General features: G+C 39.8%; 1 protein-coding gene across 1 annotated transcript in view; it reads left to right on the forward strand.

Moving 5' to 3' along the window:
* LOC133588216 (semaphorin-4G-like) overlaps positions 1-18146 on the forward strand; it is a 65240-nt gene that overhangs the window by 14028 nt on the left and 33066 nt on the right. Inside the window, exon 2 of the mRNA XM_061940860.1 lies at positions 5419-5661. Within this exon, the coding sequence (XP_061796844.1) occupies positions 5496-5661 (166 nt within the window). The 5' untranslated portion in view covers positions 5419-5495. The remainder of the gene's footprint in view (positions 1-5418; positions 5662-18146) is intronic.

Raw genomic sequence — 18146 nt, forward strand, 5'->3', positions numbered from 1 at the left:
ACCAAGTTCCCTTTGAAAGACCACATCAGGAGCTCTTTGGCAGGCTGATGGACTGGCCGGTTGAAAGCCTCATGGCATTGACAGCCCATTTTGAGTGTGCACGAGTCGGATAAATGACTCCTGAAGGGCTCTTCAGTGCGCCTCCTACACAACCTTTATATTTAAAAAAAATAAATAAAAAAGCCTGCAAAAGCAACTGGCAGCTTTTTTTATTGTATTTGACAGCTCTCAGAGTGGGAGCTCGTCATGAGGGTGAGTGTACTAGTGCAGAAATGGGCGCTAACCCCGAAAAATATAATTGCCACACAGCAGGCAACACAAAGCGATAAAAGGACAAGAAAGAACAGTTGTTATAATGGCTGCAAAATGTAGTAGTTGCTGTAAACTCCAGTGTTTTCCCTCTTTTGACAGTCCTATTTTTGATGCAAGCTAATGGCTATTATTGTTGGGTTATTGTTGGGTCCATGGGTGGAACTGTCAAAAACCCCACTCGCTAGGAGAGCAGTTGAAAATTGCCGGAGAAAGTTGTATAAAAAATTTATTTGCAATGCAATTTAAAAGAAAATATCAATCAATCAATATGGAACTTCAAACGTAAAACACAGTCTTGTGATTATGCTTGAAGAGTAGTAGTTCCACAACACATTTTCACATAACAGTGGTTGGCACATTTAAAATTTTTACCAAGTATCACCTCAGAAACAACTTGTCTCTCCAAGTATCACCATAACGACCAACATTATAATACAGTAGCATAGTCCAATCCAATCCACTTTATTTATATAGCACATTTAGACAACAAAATGTTTCCAAAGTGCTGCACAACAATATTAAAAACAATATTCAAATATTATCCTTAGCTCCACCAATGACTGAATAAAAACAACAAATAAATACATATAAAAACAATATAAAATAAATATGATTAAAAATGATTTTAAAGGGTAAAACCAATTGAAACAGTAAATAGAAATCAAAATTTAAAAAACACAGAGGACAACAGAGGACCACACAACTCACGTAGTGTTAAAAGCCAGAGAATATCAATCAATCAATTCCTTTATTGTTATTGTCATAATAACACTTAAGTCATACAAGAACAACGAAATTTTGTTTGAGCTTTGTCCAGCGGCATAGAAACTGCATTGATATGCAGGTTGACAATAGTTTACATTTGAGCATTTTAGCATTGTCAGGAAGATGGCGAATAGAGGGACGTGGGGGTGGGAACAGTCAGATGTCTGATGGGTGTTACGTTGATGTGGCAGCAATGCAATGTCCAGAGCACAATTATTGAGGTGGTGAAGAGTGAGGTAATAAGATGGTCCGGGGCAGCAAAGGGGCAGGCTGTTAATTTGGGGTTGATTGAATACAAGTGGGTCTTAAGACGAGACTTAAAACATTCCACTGTGGGAGCAGTTCGAACATGGAGGGGCAGAGTGTTCCAGAGCTTAGGTCCGACCACAGAGAAGGCCCTGTCTCCCCTGGTTTTAAGTCTGGTCTTGGGCACCACGAGCTGGAGCTGGCTCTCGGACCTCAGAGCGCGCGCAGGATTGTAAATTTGGATGAGGTCCGAGATATACTGAGGTGCCTGTCCATGTAAAGCTTTAAAAACAAACAGCAAGGTTTTTAAAATAAATTCTAAGATGAACAGGTAGTAACAAGGCAGATGTTTTATTTAACAAGTTTATTTCATATTTTTGGCCACTGTAACATTTCACACAGTTTGAACAGTAACACTGTTTGAATATAGGAAAATAAAAGACAAGTGATTCTTTGTAATTCTCAAGTGATTCCTCAGTGTTTGTGCACTGAAAAGCTACAGGTGCCCATACCATACCAGACTTAACATTGCATGATGACTATTATCTAAGGAGGTGTCTCTTCCGAACAATGGTGATGTCACCAAGTATTAAATTCTGACACGCAAACTTTTAACGGAAGCAACTTGTAGACCGCAGTGACATGGGTTTGTACGCCACTCCATTGCCCTGTGCTTATTGAAATGTCAAAGGAGCACAATCAATATTTACACACGCACCACCTGCGTACTTGCCTATGACATTATGCAACATGCAAGCTTGTTGTTGTCATGGTGTCAAGACTGAAGGACCTGGACGAATTTGTGCAACAAACGTTTGCTACACATTTTTGTCCTTTACGCACACGTGTGATTCAGGGCCGAAGGATGCCAAAAGTGTGTTTTTGTTCAGTGTTATCATCATCATTATTACTATTATTATTATTATTATTATTATACCGGGGGTCAGCAACCCGCGGCTCTCAAGCCGCATGCGGCTCTTTAGTGCCGCCCTAGTGGCTCCATGGAGCATTTTTTAAAAAGGATTGAAAATGGAAAAAGATGGGGGGAAAATATTTGTTTTGTTTTAGTACGTTTTTTGTTTGAGGACAAATCTTCCCAATTGTTAGAAAGACCACTGTTTAATACAGGGGTGTCCAAACTATGGCCCGCGGGCCAAGTGCGGCCCACCGACGTCTTCAATTTGGCCCGCAAGGAGATTTCATTAATTTGAATTGTCTGACAATTCTGATGTTGCCATAATGTCACCATCTGGTGCGCACTGTGACTAATACAAGTGAATTAACTTTAATTATGCTCTGTATGAATGTAAGTGCAGCATTTACTTGTATGGCGCAATGCAAACAACCTTCCTTAGTCATGGTAGGAAAAAAAAATCTAACCAATACAAAAATGTCAACATACAACAGACATAAAAGCCAGTAATCTCCAGGAGTTATCTCACCTTCTGAGTAGCCTCTGATTTAATAATGGTTTCTAATGTTGTAAAAATGTGAAGAATAAATATTACATTTCAACATTTCTGTCAACGAAGATTTGCTTCAGCCTGCGACACATAGTCATTTTGATAGTAGGCTATTATAGCTAATAGACACTTACGTCATGTGTTGTCTTCATTATAACACTTACTGTTTATACGACTTTTCATTTTTTGCGGCTCCGGCAAATTAGTTTTTTGTATTTTTAGTTTGTTTTTGGTTGCTGGCCCCTGTATTATACCATTACGGTGGATTCATTAGAACTGGGGTGCCCAAAGTAGGCCCCGTGGGCCAAATTTGACGGCTGAGTCATTTTGTTTGGCCCGCCAAAGAGTGGCATCTTTATTATTTATATTTAGGTTATTTGTGTTTCACACTTAAAGGGAGACTGCACTTTTTTGGAATTTTACCTAACGTTCACAAGCATTATGAAAGACATGACGACCGTTGGATTTTTTTAACAATGCATTCTAACTCGTAAATAAAAGTGGGAGGTCCTCTATTCCGCCCATAAAACCCAATAAAAAAACCCGCCAACAATACTCCATTTACATTTCGTGATTTGAAGAGCCAAGTATTTGTAAAGTTTTCTGTGTTGGCGATAGAAACTTTCAAAATGGGGTCCCAGGGACCCCAGCAGATCATAAAAATGGGGTCCCACAGTACATTTTTGGGGTCCCACTTTTTGTAACCGTTTTGAAAACAAATGATAAATGTATGCATTATCCTGTTAGATCTCACATTCTATATTGTGTTTTGGAAAAAGGTTGTCATAAACATTACTTAAATAATAAAACAAATGTTTATGCATATGTAAATGTAATCAGTTATAAACATTAATTCACTTTCTTCTTTCCTTCATGGATCTAAACTTTACTGCTGCCGGTATTTTTTTTTCTATATTTGTACTTAATAAGTTGTAGGTGTATTTATTTCAGTATAAAAGTGTAAAAAGTGTTTTGCTTCGGTCATTAAATTATGATTATCGTGTGATTGATTGATTATTCTCACCTGTATATAGATCATCAGTCGTTTAAAAATGGTCACATCTACACTTTCATGGCAAATAATTAAGTTAAAGTTAATGTACCAATGATTGTCACACACACACTAGGTGTGGCGAAATTATTCTCTGCATTTGACCCATCACCCTTGATCCCCCCCTGGGAGGTGAGGGGAAATTATGCCAACAAACTTAGATTTTGGCAAGTTAGTTTCAATGTCATTTAATACAGTGGCACTCATGGCGTGCAAAACATCTTTCCATCTTCATAAGTGAGCCATTTGCTGAAAAGTGGCTCCTGAAATCTTTTTTCATTGAACACGGGAGTCCTAATACCGGAAATGCAGTATTTGTGATTCATGAAACTTTTGGCGAATCAATATTTAGGAGATTGTACTGGAAAGTTCATTACTTTGAAGTCGACCAATAAAAATGCAATAAATGGGGACGGAAATTTGACCCGGCAAATAGAAACAAATCAAAACACCGGCGGAAAGCGATAATCGATTAAAAAAAAAACAAGTAAACCGGAGTTTTGACCCGGAGAAGGCAGGGATGGTAAAGAAAAAAACAACAAAAAAACGTGTCCTGGGGACGCGCGGACTTCCGGAAATGCGCATCCTTTCTGATTTCAATGCGTAAAAAGACACAAAAAGTGCGTTAACGCCAACAGTGGTATTGGTAATATTGTTTATGATAAGCGCTAACAAAGAATCACTTGTTTAAAGTACAGTGTTTTATTTTCCTATATTCAAACAGTGTTATTGTTCAAACTGTGTAAAATGTTACAGTGGCCAAAAATATGAAATAAACTTGTTAAATAAAACATCTGCCTTGTTACTATGCTACTGTATTATAATGTTGTTCGTTATGGTGATACTTGGAGAGACAAGTTTTTTTTTACCATAACTGTTTATTATTCTAGTTTCTTCAAAATAGCCACCCTTTGCTCTAATTACTTTTTTGCACTCTCTTGGCATTCTCTCGATGAGCTTCAAGAGGTTAGTCACCTGAAGTGGTTTTCACTTCCCAGGTGTCATAGTTTTGATGCCTTCAGTGACAATCTACAAGGTAAATAGTCATGAAAATAAAGAAAACACATGGAAATGAGAAGGTGTGTCCAAACTTTTGGCCTGTACTGTATATCAAAGTTTAAAACATATTAAATGTCTTGTCATCTTTTTAAGTCAAAATGGAAACAATGAAAACATTTAGTAAGAAAGATGAAGTATCCATAGTATTCCCAGGCTTTCGCGGGCCACACTAAATGACATGTCGGGCCTTGAGTTTGACACGTATGATCTTGACCCTGGAACAGATGTTAAGAGTTCAGTTGTATCATGTTTTGATAGCATGTTGTTATGTTTTGCTCCTGAATGATGACAACCTTCTGAGGTAAAGAGTGAGTGGTTCACATTTGTCACCGGTTTAAATTGATGCCTTATGAAATGCCAGAGTTCTTACCAGTGAATCCAACATTGCTGTGCTTGAACCAGGATCAAGTGTCACTGTTGATCTGCCATAATTCTAGTGACCGAAGCACTTTACGGAGCATCTTTGTTGTCCGGAAATAGACCTGCGACTGTTGACTGAATTAGTTTTTTTCTTTTTTCCAGGTCTCTGCGGTGCTTGGATTGCACCAGGCCACTGTTTGTGTGCGACTATGTTTGTGTGAGCCCCCCCCCCCCGGTGCATGCTCCCCGGTCAGGAGGAGAGCGTGTCGGCGGAGATGAAGGCGGGCCGCTCCTCATCGCTGCGGCTCCTGCTGCTTGCCTGCTGTGCGTGCGTAGCCGCCGGGTACCCGTTCAGACCGCCGCCGGACCTCGACGTGACTCCGCGCGTCACCGTGTTGAGCAGCAGTAAGCAGATTTTTGTTCTGTCACTATGCATGGCGCACCGGTGGTACTCTGGCGGACACAACATTAGGTACACCTGCACTGTCTAACGCAGTGGTCCCCAAACTACGGCCCGTGGGCCGGATCCGGCCCCCCAGCATCCAAAATCCGGCCCACAGGAAGTCCCAAGTAATTTTTATTTATTTTAATTTATTTTAATTTTTTTATCTTTCCTTTCTAATCCATTTTCTACCGCTTGTTACTCTTGTTGTCTCCTAGCCGTTCAGACAAATCATATTGTCTAAAAATGAATGTTAAATGTTGATGAACATCAATGTTAATTGATGTTAAATGACAAAGCGGATTATAAAGACTATATATATATATATATATATATATATATATATATATATATATATATATATATATTAGGGGTGTGGGAAAAAATCGATTTGAATTCGAATCGCGATTCTCACGTGCGATTCAGAATCGATTCTCATTTTTTAAAAATCGATTTAAAAAAAATATATATTTAAAAAATAAAATAAAAATTAAATTAAATTTTTTTTTAATTAATCAATTCAACAAAACAATACACAGCAATACCATAACAATGCAATCCAATTCCAAGACCAAACCCGACCCAGCAACACTCAGAACTGCAATAAACAGAGCAATTGAAAGGAGACACAAACACGACACAGAACAAACCAAAAGTAGTGAAACAAAAATGAATATTATCAACAACAGTATCAATATTAGTTACAATTTCAACATAGCAGTGATTAAAAAATCCCTCATTGACATTATCATTAGACATTTATAAAAAAAAATGAACAATAGTGTCACAGTGGCTTACACTTGCATCGCATCTCATAAGCTTGACAACACACTGTGTCCAATATTTTCACAAAGATAAAATAAGTCATATTTTTGGTTCATTTAATAGTTAAAACAAATTTACATTATTGTAATCAGTTGAGAAAACATTGTCCTTTACAATTATAAAAGCTTTTTACAAAAATCTACTACTCTGCTTGCATGTCAGCAGACTGGGGTAGATCCTGCTGAAATCCTATGTATTGAATGAATAGAGAATCGTTTTTGAATCGAGAATCGTGTTGAATTGGAAAAAAAAAGAAAAGATTTATAATCGAATCGTGACCCCAAGAATCGATATTGAATCGAATCGTGGGACACCCAAAGATTCACAGCCCTAATATATATATATATATATATATATATATATATATATATATATAAAAAGTAAACAAAAACCGAATGCTGGACGACAGCAAAGACTTACTGTGGAGCGAAGATGGCGTTCACAATGTACATCCGAACATGACATGACAATCGACAATGTCCCCACGAAGAAGGAAGAAAAACAAACTAGATGCGGGAAATGTCGCTCAAAGGAAGACATGAAACTGCTACAGGAAAACACCAAAAAAAGAGAAAAAGCCACCAAAATAGGAGCGCAAGACAAGAAGTAAAACACTACACACAGGAACAGCAAAAAAGTCAAAATAAGTCACGGGGTGATGTGACAGCTGGTGACAGTACACCTACTTTGAGACAAGAGCTATATTGATGCATGGTTGGTTATGGTTTAAAGTCATATCCAACAATTGTGACAACGACTTTTTACTGTCAACTGAGTTTAGTTTTTTAATGATGTCTGCTGGTGGTGTGCCTCCGCATTTTTTCAACGCAAAAAATGTGCCGTGGCTCAAAAAAGGTTGAAAAACACTGATTTAGAGCGTTTTTAATATCAAGAAGCGTATTGGCTCTCCTTATGCTGCAGAGCATTTGTGCACTGCTGAAAACTAAGGGCTGAGTTTGTTATGCAGCTCTTGTATTGGACATCATTCAAAGCAGGCACAGGTCTCCAAGTGTAAATGTAGTTTTAAACGGAGTATTTAAGCCATTTCCCCTGCGGTGCCGCATCTTCTTTATGTTGTCAGTTTTGTTTATCTCCTTGAACTCACCGCCCTCGTTCGCCGTGTTTTTTTCTTATTTTTAGCGTTCTTGTGATGCAGTTTTTCTCCTTGTCAATCTTGCCACTGCTATCACACCTTGCACATGCGCACCTTCTCCGTCTTGTCTGTGGTGCTGTTCGTCTTCCTAAAAGTCCTCCCCGCAGAGCCTCTGTGGAGACTGCTACTGCCTCAGCTAGTTGAGGGAGGCACCGTAACCATGACAACTTTCCTGGTACAGCGCTCGGTGGCCACAAAACTAGGCACATCCAATACAGTGGCACCTCGGTTTTTTTGTGTTAATTCGTTCCAAAACCAAACCGAATGAAAACTGAAACAATGTAATAAGGATTAAACAATATTAAAATTTGATAGCAAGTTTGTTGAAAAAAAAATAAAAATAAAATAAAATCACAGTTATCATTATTATTGCGGTATTCTGGAATATGGTGAAAACGTAGACTACTTATACGCTAACTGAAAACCTTTAACCCCGCTTTATTTACAAAACCCAAAACTAGTGAAGTTGGCACATTGTGTAAATGGTGAATAAAAACAGAATACAATGATTTGCAAATCCTTTTCAACTTATATTCAATTGAATAGACTGCAAAGACAAGATATTTAATGTTCAAACTGAGAAACTACTTTTTTTTTTGCCGAAAAACATTAACTTAGAATTTAATGGCAGCAACACATTGCAAAAAAGTTGGCACAAGGGCATTTTTACCACTGTGTTACATGGCCTTTCCTTTTAACAACACTCAGTAAACGTTTGGGAACTGAGGAGACCAATTTTTTAAGCTTTTCAGGTGGAATTCTTTCCCATTCTTGCTTGTTGTACAGCTTAAGTTGTTTAACAGTCCGGTATTTTAGGCTTCATATTGCGCCACACATTTTGAATGGGAGACAGGTCTGGACTACAGGCAGGCCAGTCTAGTACCCGCACTCTTTTACTACGAAGCTACGCTGTTGTAATAAGCAGGGGCGTCCATGATAACGTTGCTTGGATGGCAACATATGTTGCTCCGAAACCTGTATGTACCTTTCAGCATTAATGGTGCCTTCACAGATGTGTAAGTTACGCAAGCCTTGGGCACTAATACACCTCCATACCATGACAGATGCTGGCTTTTGAACTTTGCGCCTAAAACAATCCGGATGGTTCTTTTCCTCTTTGTTCCGGAGGACACGACGTCCACAGTTTCCAAAAACAATTTGAAATGTGGACTCGTCAGACCACAGAACACTTTTCCACTTTGCATCAGCCCATCTTAGATGAGTTCGGGCCCAGCGAACCCGGCGGCGTTTCTGGGTGTTGTTGATAAATGGCTTTGGCTTTGCATAATATCGTTTTAACTTGCACTTACAGATGTAGCGACCAACTGTAGTTACTAACTGGTTTTCTGAAGTGTTCCTGGGCCCATGTGGAGATATCCTTTACACGCTGATGTCGCTTTTTGATGCAGTACCGCCTGAGGGATCGAAGGTCCGTCATATCATCGCTTACGTGCAGTGATTTCTCCAGATTCTTTGAACCTTTTGATGATATTATGGACCGTAGATGGTGAAATCCCTAAATTCCTTGTAATAGCTCGTTGAGAACTGTTGTTCTTAAACTGTTGGACAATTTGCTCACGCATTTGTTCACAAAGTGGTGACCCTCGCCCCATCCTTGTTTGTGAATGACTAAGCATTTCATGGAAGCTGCCTTTATACCCAATCATGGCACCCACCTGTTCCCAATTAGCATGTTCACCTGTGGGATGTTCCAAATAAGTGTTTGATGAGCATTCCTCAACATTCTGTCTTTTTTGCCACTTGTGCCAGCTTTTTTGAAACATGTTGCAGGTATCAGAATCCTATTGAGCTAATATTTGCAAAAAAATAACAAAGGTTTCCCAGTTCGAACGCTAAGTATCTTGTCTTTGCAGTCTATTCAATTGAATATAGGTTGAAAAGGATTTGCAAATCATTGTATTCTGTTTTTATTTACCATTTACCGTATTTTTCGGACTAGAAGTCGCAGTTTTTTTAATAGTTTGGCCGGGGGTGCGACTTATACTCAGGAGCGATTATGTGTGAAATTATTAACACATTACCGTAAAATATCAAATATTATTATTTAGCTCATTCACGTAAGAGACTAGACGTATAAGATTTCATGGGATTTAGCGATTAGGAGTGACAGATTGTTTGGTAAACGTATAGCATGTTCTATATGTTATAGTTTTTTGAATGACTCTTACCATAATATGTTACGTTAACATACCAGACACGTTCTCAGTTGGTTATTTATGCCTCATATAACGTACACTTATTCAGCCTGTTGTTCACTATTCTTTATTTATTTTAAATTGCCTTTCAAATGTCTATTCTTGGTGTTGGGTTTTATCAAACAAATTTCCCCAAAATATGCGACTTATACTCCAGTGCGACTTATATATGTTTTTTTCCTTCTTTATTGTGCATTTTCGGCAGGTTCGACTTATACTCCGGTGCGACTTATACTCCGAAAAATACGGTACACAACGTGCCAACTTCACTGGTTTTGGGTTTTGTAGAAACGCACCCAATTCCAGGAAATGTCGTCTTGATTTAAAAAAAATCTTCTTTCGGGGTTTGCGTTGGCGGCACTATGTGCCGATAGAAATTTTCCTTTTTTTCCCCTCAGTTTTCCTCATTTTTTTCTTAAAGGATGATCACATTCCTGCTTAATGGATTGTGCAGGCGTACCTAATGAAGTGGCCGGTGCAGTTTCATTTCTCCGCCTTTGCACAGCTCATCTGATCATGGATTTGTTTTTGTTGATCCGCTAAAGTGCGAGAAGAAAGCCCCCCACTCAAGAAAATACACACTCCTGTCTACCTTTTTCCTCTACAAACACTTCATCAGCCATTAACTTTCTACTCGCCGCCTCCTCTCCCTTGAAGCATCTTGGCGTCTCTGCTCCTCCATCGGTGCTCAATGCCTTGCCCACGGGTCCTCCTACATGACTCACCTCCGCTCCAACAACACAGCAACAATGCATCAGTGCGCTTCGTCTACGGTCCTCCCCGCGGTTAATCGACCTTGCTCCTCAGAGAGGGCTTTCATATGCAAATCTGCATCCCTGTCATCCCGTTTTGTTCCTTAGCAACCCGATAGAGGTATTCAAACCCCCCTCCTGCCTAAAATACTTCTTTTGACTTATTTATTGCAATATTTTTTCGTTTCAGAGCGGACATTCTCGACGGACGTGCATGAGTTCTCTGCACTTGTCGAATGCTAAAAGCTCCGCTATTATTAAAGAATGAGCCATAATTTGATGCATGAATGTAACTTTTATCGTCGAGCCTTGCCTTTTTCCCTTTCCTGCAGAGCTTGTGAAACGCTGCACTTTCTCCTTCAGTGTGCATCGCCGACGTGCTGCGGCTTGTTGCTTTCTGATCATATACCGTTGATATAACCTCCCTCAGATTAACTGGAGTGCGTACACTTTGTATGCGCCCTGGTGCTACAGTTCGAGGCAACTTCTCATTGTCTTCTTCCCACAACAAGCCACTCGTAGTGTGTTCACTCACACAGGCAGTCGGATATCGTCATGGAAATCCCACGCAGAGTTCCGTTAATACTCCTCTTCCTCCTGCTGCGAACGACGCAGCACACAGTCGGAGGGGAAATCAGTAGATTGGGTGGTGCACTTCTTGGTACTGTGCAAAAGGCCACAATACATTTCTGGTTTTAATGACCTTTTTGTAACTGAGACTCAATGCATAGAACTGGAGCTAGTTTGACAAACAGCTGCTACTTAAAAAGCTCATATTATGATTTTTTTTTTTTTTTTACATTTAAACGCTTCATTCATTCAAAAAATGGTTAAATTTTTTCCTAGATTGCCGTATTTTCCGGACTATAAGGCGCACTTAAAATACTTTTTTATAACCCTTATAACCCGCTTAATGTAAGGAATAATTCTGGTTTTGCTTCACCAACCTCGAAGCTATTTTATTTGGTACATGGTGTAATGATAAGTGTGACCAGTAGATGGCAGTCAAACATAAGAGATACGTGTAGACTGCAATATAATGGCAGTCACACACAAGAGATACGTGTAGACTGCAATATGACTCAAGTAAACGACACCAGCATTTTATATGTTCCATTGAAAATATAGACCATTACACACGGCCCTCAGAAATCTATCAAAATGTTTTAATACGACTTTGGTAAGCTATGAAGCCGCACCGCTTGATGGATTGTACTGTGCTTCAACAAACAACTATTATTATGGTGTGTGTATAAGGTAAGACATATTATCTGGCGTTTTGTTTCGCAATATTATGCAAAAGCAACTTTTCTTACCTTTGGGTACCTGCTGATCTGTATTTGGGATCTGCATAAGTCCTGAAAAATTGCACGCGTCCGCCTTTGTAGTACGTGACGACACCGTAGTCAATAAGCTTCTTCTTTTTCTCTATCTTCTTGTTATGAGGCATTCATCCTCTGCTGTTGCCATTTCTAATATAAAGTAGTGTAAAGTTCTTACTTATATCTGCCATGAAAGCGCTAAAACATACCGGTGTAGTGAGTTTACATTATTCACCCAAGGAACTTTAGTTATTTTTCACAGGACACATTTCCGGCGGATGAGGAGATGCTGTTCCGTTATTGATTGAAGTAAAGTCTCAATGTCATTAAAACAGTTAGCTCCATCTTTTGACACTTCTTCCACCCCCGTCCTTGCACGCTACACCGCTACAACAAAGATGACGGGGAGAAGGTGAGCCACGTAAATAAGACCGCCCACAAAACGGCGCATCCTGAAGCGACTGTCAGAAAGTGGCTTGAAGATGATCTGTAAAACATAATCTATGCAACATTTTGACCAAAGAACCACCATTATCAGTGTGTGAATGTGTGTGTGAATGGGTGAATGTGGAAATACTGTCAAAGCGCTTTGAGTACCTTGAAGGTAGAAAAGCGCTATACAAGTGTAACCCATTTATCATTATCATTATCATTACATGTTATGTAGACCACAAGGAAGTGTTTTACATTTAGAAAAAAATAATAATGATATGATCGTGCGCCTTTTGTGTGAAAAAAGACCTACTAGACCCGCTCATCGGCAGTGCCCCTTATAATCTGGTGCGCCCTATGGTCCGTAAAATACGGTATGTTTTACAGACCATCTTCAAACCGCTTTATGATCATCAATTCAGGATGCACTTTTTTTGTGGGCGGTCCTATTTACGTGCCTCCACTTTGACCGCGTCTTCTTCCCCGTCAGCCATGTTGTAGTTTTTAGCGCTTCCATATGGAGTCTACTGACAGATATACAGTACAGGCCAAAAGTTTGGACACACCTTCTCCTCATTCAATGCGTTTTCTTTATTTTCATGACTATTTACATTGTAGATTGTCACTGAAGGCATCAAAACTATGAATGAACTCATGTGGAGTTATGTACTTAACAAAAAAAGGTGAAATAACTGAAAACATGTAAACTTGTATTCTAGTTTCTTCAACATAGCCACCCTTTGCTCTGATTACTGCTTTGCACACTCTTGGCATTCTCTCGATGAGCTTCAAGCACACTTGTGAAGTGAAAACCATTTCAGGGGACTACTTATTGGGTCCATTTGTACACTCTCAGTCATATTAACATTGATATTATACATGTGGGCACAAAGATAGAAATGCCGTTAAATGTAGCTTTGATGTAGCAAACTACTTTTGCCGTGTAGCTTGTAGTGTAGCTTGCTACAATTCTCCTGTCACTTAGCTACATTTAATCGAGAGTAACTTGTAGCTTTGCTTACTACATTTTCAAATTAGCTTGTCCGACACTGGTTTTAAAGCACCTTCATCGTTACTTTTCAAGCCAAAATGCGTCCATTCTCCCTTTTCTGTCTACACACCGTGTGTGCTTGTAAGTACTCCGTGCGTGTGCGTTGCCGAACATACTCTTCTGTTCGTAAAACCAGCAATGTCACGACATTATGCCCGTAAAAAAAAAAAAAGGGGAACCAGTATTTTTCAGAAGCAGTATAGTACCATTTTTAATCATTAGTACCGCGGTACTTTATTAGTACCGGTGTACAGTAAGTGCATTAGTAAACATTGGATAAAGTGAACAATATTGCTTGTCTGAGTGAGGTGTGTCTGTAGCATTAAAGCTACAGACACACAATATTGCATATTCTCAGTAGGGCTTACTAAAAGCTATTTTAAATTTCAGCATCAAGGCCAGATGACAATACACTATTCTAAGACCTTTTACAGAAACGCATCTTTGTCCAGATCCTCACCATACTGCAACAGGCTCCTGTTTGGTCCATGCACCACCAGTCTACTAAGCATCATTTGGAAATTGGCTCTGTTGTTGTTGTGTTGCAGTTCTAAAATGCACAGTGGCGGTGGTGCTGCTGCTGTCATGCTCACCCCAAGCCAAAGGGCTCCCTGATAGACGCCCGGTTCAGCTTGTGCAAGCCTCGGGGTGTCACCTGACTATACGGCGTGCACCTTTTTCACAATGTGACAAGCACATGCGCTGCATTGCACACCATATGCAGCAGCAGAGAGCAGTAGAGGAGGGCAGCCTGGCAGAAACCCCCAACAGCATTATGTCACACTCTTTTCATTATCTTCCATCCTCTGTGGAGCCGTGTGGTGTAAGAGGAAACATCCCTTAACTGCCCCTGTCTTCTCTTCAGTGCTAAATATAAAAATCCACTTATTTATTGAGGAAATTTTTTTTTTTATTACAGTGTTGGTATGAGTCCAGTGAGTTGAACAGAGCGAGTGATATAATGCCAAAGGTTTTGTATCGACTTCCCAGGCTGAGATCCATCAGAGAGAGGGAACACCTGCGGTATCCAAAGGCATTCAATGAGATGTACGAAAGCGTGCGTGGATTTTAAAACACGTTCAACATGTGGATTCTGGACTTTTGTACTAATGGGATTTGGGAGATGTTGCCTGGCGCAGTGTTTTTCTAGTTTAGTCGGGATTTCATTGGGTATATTAGATGGCAGGCCAGTATTTGAGTAAATATGTTGAAAATATCAGAGCTTCACACCATACACCGTATTTTCCGGACCATAGGGCGCACCGTATTATAAGGCTCACTGCCGATGAGCGGGTCTAGTCAGGTCTATTTTCATACAAAAGGCGCACCAGATTATAGGGCGCATTAAAGGAGTCATTATTATTTACTTTTTTCTAAATGTAAAACCCTTCCTTGTGGTCTACATCAGTGGTCCCCAACCTGTTTGGAACTGCAGACTGGTCAACGCTTGAAAATGTGTCCCGCGGGTGGGGGGTGGAGGGGTGGGGTGTTTTTTTTTTGTCATAAAAAAATACAATCGTGTGCTTACGGACTGTATCCCTGCAGACTGTATTGATCTATATTGATATATAGTGTAGGAACCAGAAATATTAATAACAGAAAGAAACAACCCTTTTGTGGGGGGAGGGAGGTTTTTTGGGTTGGTGCACTAATTGTAAGTGTATCTTTTGTTTTTTATGTTGATTTAATAAAAAAACTATTATTTATTTATTTATTTATTTATTTATTTTAATTTCTTGTGTGACCCGGTACCAATCGATCCACGGACCGGTACCGGGCCGTGGCCCGGTGGCTGGGGACCACTGGTCTGCATAACATGTAATGGTGGTTCTTTGCTCAAAATGTTGCATGGATTATGTTTTACAGATAATCTTCTTTTTTTTTTTTCTTTTTTTTTTTGTGTGTCCTGTCCAGCTTCTCAGGCAAATCATATAGTTGATGTAGATGCCCATGTCGGCTGTTCAGATTTACTTTACAAAAGAGAAGTGTAGGATACTTCTCTTGTTGCCTTATTTGTGTTTGACTTTATTAAATGTATTTATATTATCATTTAGTGCAGCCGGGCCAGAGCAGGAGGGGATAGAAAGAGAAAAAAAAAGAAGACAGAGGGGGAAATTGTGGGGACAAGAGGGGGATTAGACAGAGAGACAAAAACAACAACAGCAAACAACAACAACAACAATAGAGCAACATCAGCAAATACAACATGTACAAATATGATGGTAAAAGTAATAGCAAATAAGCAGTTAGCGAAAAATAATACAGAAATGACAATGAGCATTATTACACTACAAATGGATCAATACAAATACCAATAGAAATAGCGCTATTGGTAATGAACAATACCAATAATTTACCTTTATTATCAACAATACAGTTCAAATGCAACAATACATATACGTAATGATAACTTGAGATACGAAAGAATGCAGAGGGGAGAAAGAGAAGCAACCTACATTAACCTTGTAGATTGTTATAGTAACAATAGGTTAAGCTTTGTCAGCGTGCCATGTGTTACACCCAGTTTACCCTAGGGCAACAACGTTAATATATGTTTGACAGATAATCTTCAATCCGCTTTCTGACAGTTGCTTCAGGGTGCGTTGTTTTGTGGGCGGTCTTTCTTACGTGGCTCACCTTCGGCAGCATCTTCTCCCCGTCATCTTTGTTGTAGCGTGCAAGGACGGGAGTTGAAGAAGTGTCAGTGGCCTAGTGGTTAGAGTGTCCGCCCTGAGATCGGTAGGTCGTGAGTTCAAACCCCGGCCGAGTCATACCACAGACTATAAAAATGGGACCCGTTACCTCCCTGCTTTGCACTCAGCATCAAGGGTTGGAATTGGGGGTTTAAATCACCAAAAATTATTCCCGGGCACGACCATTGCTGCTGCCCACTGCTCCCCTCACCTCCCAGGGTGTGATCAAGGGTGATGGGTCAAATGCAGAGAATAATTTCGCCACACCTAGTGTGTGTGTGTGACAATCAGTGGTACTTTAACTTTAACTTTAAGATGGAGCTAACTGTTTTAATGACATTCAGACTTTACTTATGTCCTCATCCGCCGGAAATCTGTGGCTTACTAGTGCAATATCAACGCCGGAAATGTGTCCCGTAAAAAACCGTCCGACCGGAACTCTCTAATAACTACATTTCCTTGGGTGAATAATGTAAACTCACTACACCGGTATGTTTTAGCGCTTTCATGGCGAGTTTACGGACAGATATAAGTAAGAACTTTACTTGATATTAGAAATGGCAACAGTGGAGAATGAATCCCATAACAAGAAGATAGAGAAAAAGAAGAAGCTATTGACTACGGCGTCTCCACGGACTATGAAGGCGGACGCGCGCAAATATTCAGGACTTTTGCAGATCCCAAATACAGATCAGCAGGTACCAGACGTTAAGAAAAGTTTCTTTTGCATAATATTGCGAAACAAAACGCCAGATATGTCTTACCTTATACACATACCATAATAATACTTGTATGTTGAAGCACAGTACAATCCATCAAGCGGTGCGGCTTCATAGCTTACCAAAGTCATACTGAAACATTTTGATGGATTTTTGAGTGCTGTGTGTAAAGTTCTATATTTTTAATGGAACCTATAACATTTTGGTGTTGTTTACTTGAGTCATATTGCAGTCTACATGTATCTGTGTGACAGCCATCTACTGGTCGCACTTATCATTACACCATGTACCAAATAAAATTGCTTCGAGGTCGGTAAGCACAACCAAAACTATTCCGTACATTAGGCGCACTGTCGAGTTTTTGCGCAAATGAATGGATTTTAAGTGCGCCTTATAGTCCGGAAAATACAGTAAACGTACCATAGCTCCTAGGGTGACGCGATATAAACAATATGCAATATAAATGTTATGAATTTTGCAGACGATAGAGCTTTTAATACTCTGGTTATATCGGGGTAATGCATGTTGATGACACATTTTATCCGTGTCCCACCCAATAAAACCCCCCTCCGCCCCGAAAACAGTTTGAAAAAAGAAAATCTTGATTTTACTCAACAGAACAGCAACAATGCAAAAATCCCCATTTTAAAAATAATTTTGACATCTCCTTTGCGACGGGCGTAGGCACGTCTGTGCGAGTGTAACAGGGGCCAGTCATAGTCAAGAATAGTGTTGGCGATCTTGGAGCTTGCCTGTGCTTTTAGCTCGGTAGTCGGTCACCGGCGACCCGAGTTCACGCCCTGCTCATAGCAGAAGGAAAAAACAACGGTGAGAGAGAGTACACAATCGCTACACAAAGCAGAGGTGTCTGTGACAGCCATGCACACCATTCATTGCATTCCACTTAACGTTTCTTACAAACATCATCCCAGGAGGGTAGAATAGCTAAACATGCTACACTACACATCGTAGGACAGACCTGGGCAAATTAAGGCTCGGGGGCCACCTGTTAAGCTTTTCAATATGGCCCGCCGGACATTCCCAAATAATTTTTTTAGATCTTTAAGATGGAAAGTGTAGCTGCCATTATGATGTGCAGTGATGTTTTCAAATGACCGTAAGTCTTGAACTATACAAAGTTTTTCAATGGTTGGAATCTCTGCTTTTGCATGATATACTAGTTACAGTACTATGGTAATCTAATTAGTTACTATGGTAATCCAAGTCACAGCAGCTCAGACGAGAGACCAAGAACTGTGAGTGGGGAGCGTTTCCACAGAGTGTT

This window comes from Nerophis lumbriciformis, linkage group LG02 (genome assembly GCF_033978685.3).
Source record: "Nerophis lumbriciformis linkage group LG02, RoL_Nlum_v2.1, whole genome shotgun sequence".
NCBI classification, from domain to species: Eukaryota; Metazoa; Chordata; class Actinopteri; order Syngnathiformes; family Syngnathidae; genus Nerophis; species Nerophis lumbriciformis.